The sequence below is a fragment of the Sinocyclocheilus rhinocerous genome, unplaced genomic scaffold (assembly GCF_001515625.1).
Source record: "Sinocyclocheilus rhinocerous isolate Xijiao unplaced genomic scaffold, SAMN03320098_v1.1 scaffold1484, whole genome shotgun sequence".
Classification (NCBI taxonomy): Eukaryota; Metazoa; Chordata; class Actinopteri; order Cypriniformes; family Cyprinidae; genus Sinocyclocheilus; species Sinocyclocheilus rhinocerous.
Window position 1 is genome coordinate 81,989 of NW_015627249.1, and position 7,711 is coordinate 89,699.

General features: G+C 32.7%; 1 protein-coding gene across 1 annotated transcript in view; it reads right to left on the reverse strand.

The window, feature by feature from the left end:
* Window positions 1–7,711, reverse strand: part of LOC107726034 (receptor-type tyrosine-protein phosphatase mu-like) — a 95,012-nt gene that overhangs the window by 62,708 nt on the left and 24,593 nt on the right. The window contains exons 6-8 of the mRNA XM_016535507.1: window positions 6,714–6,788; window positions 5,936–5,962; window positions 445–659 (exon numbers count right to left, since the gene is read on the reverse strand). Coding sequence (XP_016390993.1) covers window positions 445–659; window positions 5,936–5,962; window positions 6,714–6,788 — 317 coding nt within the window. The remainder of the gene's footprint in view (window positions 1–444; window positions 660–5,935; window positions 5,963–6,713; window positions 6,789–7,711) is intronic.

Below are 7,711 nucleotides of genomic sequence, written 5' to 3' on the forward strand. Positions count from 1 at the left end.
TATATATATATATATATATTACTTAGGAGGCCTCGTCGCCTGGTTGAGAAGCACTGACCTAGTGTCAATCATGCTGCATTACTGCAGGTGTGTGTGTGTGTGTGCAGGTGTGTAATCATATTTTGGGGACAAATCTGCACCTAGAGGTGAGCTAAATTGAGTATGTCCTGAACTGTAAAAAATGGTAGAAAAATAAGATATGTAAAAATGCAGAAATATTTGTGTAAGGATTTGGTTACAGTATAGCAGAAGTCTATGGAATGTCCCCATTCAGAAAATATGCAGTAAATGTGTGTGTGTGTGTGTGTGTGTGGCAATACCAACACTAACAAACTGACTTAACAAAACAAAGAGAAACACGCTCATCATCACCATCATCATCATGATGAATGATATCAACAGGAATGAGCGGCAGTGAGGATGACAGGATCGATGAGCTCTTACCTCGTACTCCTCTTTGAAGCCGTAGCCCTCGGCGCATTTCATCTGCGTGATGTGCTGCAGCAGGTCGGCCACACGGATGGCGGGATGCAGCTGGCCCGTCTGGTACGGCACGTCCACGGCCTCGCGCTTGCACAGCGAGTGTGTGTGTGACGAGTGTGTGTGCGTGTGCGACTGCACCAGGCTGCTGGTGTCGCTGGTCAGGGTTTGAGTCTCGTCTGCAACACAGGACAGAAAACACACGCGATGACGTCGCGGCAGTGAAACACGTCACGCTTGCAATCACACTTACGCTTGCTTTTACAGTGACTTCAGTCACATGACCTCGCAAACGGGCCCTAACAAATTGAAATGAGCTGAAATGTAGTCTTAAATTGAAAGAATACTTCACTAAAAATAAAAATGCGTCATTATTTATTCACACTCACATCATTCCAAACCTGCATGCTGTGATATCAATATGCGAAATAATGTTAATAATATAAATAAATTATAATATATTAAATATATATTATAATACAAATTTTTGATATAATAAATATAAGTATATACATTTAAGTAATAAAAAATCATTTATTCTGTGAAAAAAAAAAAAAAAAAAAAAAAAAAAAAAGGGAACGATTCAAACAGTGTAAATATGGGTCTTTAAACTGGATGTAGCTGGCTTAAGCTGGTCTTCCAATCTGGCCGGCTAAAACGTGGTCAAAACTCCTCTAAAACCAGCCTGTTAAACCAGCTAAGACCAGCCAACCAGCTTAGAATGGTTTTAGCAATTTTTTCAGCAGGGATATGGTGCTCTATGTAAGAGAGAGACTGAAATTTAAGCAGTTATTCAGTGAAAATACAGAAACATAACAGAAAAGTAACACCTTACAGGTTTGGAACAACATAAGAGCAAGCAAATAAAGACAAAAAGTAAATTTTTGGATAAACTTCTCTGTTTGAACAAGTAAGGCAAGACACTACAGGTGAAAAGGATAGAAATTTAAGTAATAAATATCACCATAGCAGTTTTTTTATAAGTATTATTGAGATACTAGTATAGTTTTTGCTAATATTTTGAATTATACTTCATTTTTATATTTTCTGCTTTCATGTTAACTTTAAAGGTTTTGTAATTTTGTAGTGCTTTCACATTTTTGTTAGTTTCTGTATATAGCTTTTTGTTAGTTAGTTTTTATTTTATTATATAATTGTTTTTAATATGTATTAATTTGCATACATTTCCAGAACATAAATCTGAATATTGGATAAAGCCAGGATCAAAATTCTCATTTGATTTTATTGAGATATTAGAGTTAAAGGTTTTTACTGAGGTGATTTTGGAATTCTCTTTTTATCACTCCATAAATCAGAAAATACTGTCAACAGACAGAAAAATAATTCATTTTCGCCATGTTTTTAGGACTAAAATGTTATACAAATCAGTGTGAATTATATATAAACAAACCCCTCAGTAAAACACTTCAGAATATAGATAGGAATAAAACTCTAAATTTTGGTGTATGTAAGTGTTACTGAAGTGGAGATAAAACCTCACCACCTTTAAAGATATGCATATTTACCATGTTTTTAGGAGTACAACGTTATATAAATCAGAGTGAATGATATATAAACAAACCCCTCAGTAAATACCTTCAGCATATAGATAGGAATAAAACCCTAAGTTTTGGTGTATGTAAGTGTTACTGAAGTGGAGATAAAACCTCACCGCCTTTAAAGATATGCATTTTTACCATGTTTTTAGGAGTAAAATGTTGTATAAATCAGTGTGAATAATATATAAACAAACCCCTCAGTAAATACCTTCAGAATATAGGTATGAATAAAACCCTAAGTTTTGGTATGTGTAAGTGCTGCTGCAGAGGAGAAACAAACTCATTGCCTTCAAAAATGTGCATTTTTACCATGTTTTTAAGAGTAAAATGTTGTATAAATAAGTGTGAATGATATATGAACAAACCCCTCAGTAAAAACCTTCAGAATATAGATAGGAATAAAACTGTAAGTTTTGGTGCATGTAAGTGTTACTAAAGTGGATATAAATTTTTTTAAAGATATGTATTGTAACTGAAATCTACAGACGCAAATAGATAAAGTGCAATAATATAAACACTTGTGTGTTTTGACCAGTGCAATGTTTCTCCTGTAGTGTCTTTGCCTTAATTGCCTGTATTTTTCCAGTTAATCAATCAGTGTAAAAGAAAGCGCTTGATTGGTTTCCCATTCATTGGCGATGGATGATCATGACACGACGTTGCAGGAAGGGTGGATGAGTGGATGTGGAGGGAGGGATCGATTGACTGCCCCGCTCGTTCATTCCTTCGTGAAATATCACGTGATATAACTTCAAAGAAACACGGCTAGAATCGGCCTGTGTGCCTGTTTCGCCCTGATCTGAGATCTGCCATGAGGCGTGGGTGCTGTCAATCAACAGCAAAGCATGAGCGGATAATCGGACGTGTGATGACGGATGTTCAGAGCCACACGGGCCAAAGCACAACAAGCCAAAGCAAAGAGAGCAGAAACACGATGCAGACGCACACGGGAGGAGGATGATGATGAGGATGATGATGAAGATGCGGTGGACGAGTGATGCTGTAACACGCCAATGGAGGGAGGAGGACGTGACTCTAGTGAAACACACAACCTCTGTCACGCTGATGAACTTACCATTAATGGGGACTTTTTAAGCAGATACATTAGAGGTTAAACGAGAGAAGAGAGAGACAGAGAGAGAAGAGAGAGAGAGAGAGAGGAGACAGGGTATAAGCAACAATTACACCAAAGAGAACTAGCAGAGCTCTGAGCAGTCGCAGGGCGATCAGGGATCCGGGTGTTATGGGACTCAAATCACAATGAAGGAGAAAAATGAGTTTCAAAACAAAAGAAGAAATGCAAATAAAACTGATGAACATTGCAGTTGCTTCATGGAGATCTACAGAGCAGCTGCCTCGATCGAGTGTGCTGAGGAGGTCAAAGGTCACACGGAGGCCAATCAGACTCGTCATTTGTCAAATTACATGACCTCACCCTCAAAAATGATCAACAAAAATACGGCTTTAATGGGGATAAACATGATCTGTGCTGAACTCGATGTGTTTTGTGCATTGAACTACTGGCTTCGAGACAATAAATGCATTTCATTAGAATTTAAAATTAAGATCATTAAAAATATAACCAAAATAACTAACTACATAAATGAATATTATTATTATTTTTATAAATTGTAAAAATAGAAATCTAATAAATGTATTAAATTATAAATTATAATTAAAAATAAAATTATAATAAAATACAATACAGAATAAAATAAAACAATATGAAAAATGAATAAAAACAATAATAAAATCATTAATAGCTAAATAATTAAAAATATAAAAACAGAAATATATTAAATTAATTAAACTATAAATGAAAATGACGATAAACAAACAAACAAACAAATAGAAATACAATAAATGCATTAAATTATAAATTACAATGAAATCAAATAAATGAAACATTTCAAAATAATGAATAAAAATGATACAAAAATAGAAATATAATAAATGCATTAAATTATTAATTACAATTTAAATAATAATACATAATTAGTTATAAATTAAAATTTTAATAATTATAATAAACATAATAATAATAATAATAATAAAATAGAAAAATGGAAATATGTATTAAATGATCAATTAAAATGATTACAAATATAATAAAATTAAACATAAAAATAAACAAAAATGAATAAATAAAATAATAAATAGCAAAAATGTTAAATATAGAAAAACAAATATAATAAATGCATTAAATTATAAACAAACAAACAAATGGCAGTGCTTGATTTGAAGACTTTTGGACAATAAAGACTTGATGTCCAGTGTAAAATCTACATCGTTAGGCGCAAGCGGTTGAGAAGTGTTGAAGCAGCTGATTGTGCTTCTGCTCGTGTTGAACATCAGCATCATCTTCACTGCTCCATAAACCCTGGTGTGCCGGAGGTGAAGCTTTGCTGTTTTTCCCCCGTTTTATTGTGTAATGTAAACCTGTTCCCGCTCGAGCGATCATTTACACGTGCCGTTAGCCGAGAGTCATTCATATTTAATACGCCGCTCTGAGCTCTTATTTTTCATCACATTATGTTTCAATTAAATTCTCAGGGCCGACTCTGGGGTACGGAGCGCTTTAGATAAATAGGGTGTAGAGGTGCCGCGAAAATGAGACAAAACCTGCTTTATTATTCCATTTTATCATAGAATAAACCAATAAACAGCTGCAAAATAAGAAAAATAAAAACAAGTAGGTCAGAAAGAGTTGCTAAAGGCAGAAGAAACATTAGAGAGAATAGCAGAGAAGCAAAGAAACACTGGAGTGGATGTAGAGAACGAGCCGTCCTTCTCCAAAAACTACAAAAAACATCCCGAGGGGAAAGTCGACACCGGCAGAGCCGTCTCCACATTTACACAGTAAAGCATTCGCTCATGAACTGCATCAGTCGACCTGAAGAACCACAGAGCGATGCATTTATGTTTGCATTCATGCATTCGCCAGGCGCTTTTATTGCATTTATCATTTTATCAGGTCTTCAGTTCTAATGCAACAGCATCATCATCAGGCATAGTTTAATATACCCTAAAACTTTTAAACTTGCACTCCTCACTGCTTTCATAAAAATAAAATAAAATTAAAAAAATTATGATTTCTTGATTATACATTTTTATTTATTATTAAACAATATTTATTATTAATTAATTAATTAATTAATTATTTGACTTGATTAATACATAGATTTATTATTATTATTATTATTATTAAATTAAAAATATAAAATAAATATATTAATAGTAATTAACATAATACATTAATTTAATACATATTTTAATAAAGTAATAAATACATTTTTAATTATGTTTAAAATATAATTTATTTTAAAAGAATATAAACTAATTGAAATAATAATATTAAGAAGAATAAATTGAATTAATTAAATAATAATTTAAATTGAATTAATTAAAATTTGATAACTGATTATTACATAATTAAATTAAATGTATTACTTTATAAATTTTTATTTATCAATAAATTATTATTATGAATGTAACTAATAATATAGTAGTAGTAGTAATAATAATACACTTAATTTGATTTCATCTTCTAGTATGGTTTGTTTAATCCATTTTTGGATGCTTTTTTAGAGTTCTTCTGACTGAATTGAGGGGATTGATTTATTAACATCACCGCTCAAGTGTGTTGAATGTGCAGCTACAGCATCATCCATCCACTCCTCCACATCCAGTCCACATGTCTGTCCATGCAAATGAGATGTCAGACAGGAAGTGACATCACACGCACGAGGCGCGATGCGGATGGGATGGCGTGAAGGCGGAAGCCAAAGGAAGAGAAGCGACAGACAGACAGACAGACAGACGAGTGAGCTGATGAGAAGCTATAAACCAAGCCAAATCAAACCAACATGATGAGGAGACACACAGACGCGGCTCACCTAAGATCGCAGTGGGAACGAAGGGGTCTGGAGGAGAAGCACAGAAACACAAACCATCAGTCCGTCTGAATGAACAGCTTTCTAGCAGATCTCAAAGCTTGACTGTCCAGCACAAGATATGTCCTGCAGTGTTTCTGCTATAATCTTGATCAAATTACTTGTTTTTATAAACAAACAGAAAAATCATTTCTTGATTTTAAGCATTGTTTAGCATTTTAATTAAGTAAAATGTATTATTGTTAATTATTTTATTATTATAATATTATATAATTACAAACATATTTTATATTTGTGATTAATAATAATAATAATAATAATAATAACAATAATAATAGAGTCATAAAAAAACATCCCATTCAAATTCTTCATCTTTCTGCAGATCAACTAGGTAATGCTAGCAAATATTAACTAACTACCAGAGTTAATCTGGAATGCATTTGTGCTGTTGTCATTTTACAATTAAACAATTAGATTTGTTTTTAATCAAATATTTTGATTTGAATAAAATGTACAACGTTAGGGTTACATTTACCGGAGATGCAAAATGTTTACCGGTGGGGTCAGAAAAATAAACTTAATTCAAAGAGAAAACATGTTTATTTTTCTGACCCCACCGGCAGACGTTTGTTCACGTTTTAATCATAAACTCGTTTTATTTTGAGCAAATTCTGAGAAAACAAGACGGAAACTCTGAGGAGGAGTGTGAGCTGTGTGGTTTGTGTTGAGTGAGCTCAGAGGTGTTTCTGCCGCATGCACACGCGTGTGGAGTGTGTGTTACCTGGGTAATACGTGTTTGGGATGCTACTGCTCAGCGTGTTCGTCTTCACCGTCACAGAACACGGAGAAGATCCGGCTTCACACAGAAAAACACCAGAACAACACACATTACTAGAGCTGAAACTATAACCATCACTAACCTTTCTGTCAACTGAAATAAAGGTGAAAACAAACAACAACAAAAAATCAATAAATATTTTAAATATTATTAGTGCTGGGCAACGATTAATAGCGATTAATCCAAAATAAAAGTTTTTGTTTACATAATATATGTGTGTGTACTGTGCATATTTATTATACACACATATGCATGTATACATTAAGAAAAATACATTATGTTTATATATTAAATACATAAATTATATGAATATAAATATACACATGTAAATATTTTCAAAATATATACTGTATGTGTGTGTATTTATATATATATACACATCATAAATATACACAGTACACACTCATATATTATGTAAACAAAAACTTTTATTTTGGATGCGATTAATCGTTTGACAGCACTAAATATTATTAATAAATAAGTAAACTAAATAAAAATTGAAAACATTGCCTTGAAATAATTAAGTTGAAGCACTAAAATGACTAAATAGAAATGAATAAAAATTAAAACTAATAAACTAAAACTAAAATAAATTAAGTATATAAAAATAAGTATAAAAGCACTTAACCAAATTACTAAAACTGAAAATATGAAATAAAAGCCAATTAAAAATATTATTAAATGTTTTATATAAATAATACTAGTTTAAATAATGCTAAAATAACACTGGCACACAGCTCCATGTGTTGTCCAGCTGTCATGACATTCATGCCACAATGAAAAACATACTAATGCTCTTAAATATTAAACGGGTTTAATTCTGCACATATTTCTTTGTATCCTGGGATAGATGCGCAGCTGTCAGCAGCACCTGCTTCTGCTGTATGTGAGTGTGAGTGTGTGTGTGTGTGTGTGTGTGTGTGTGTGTGTGTGTGTGTGTG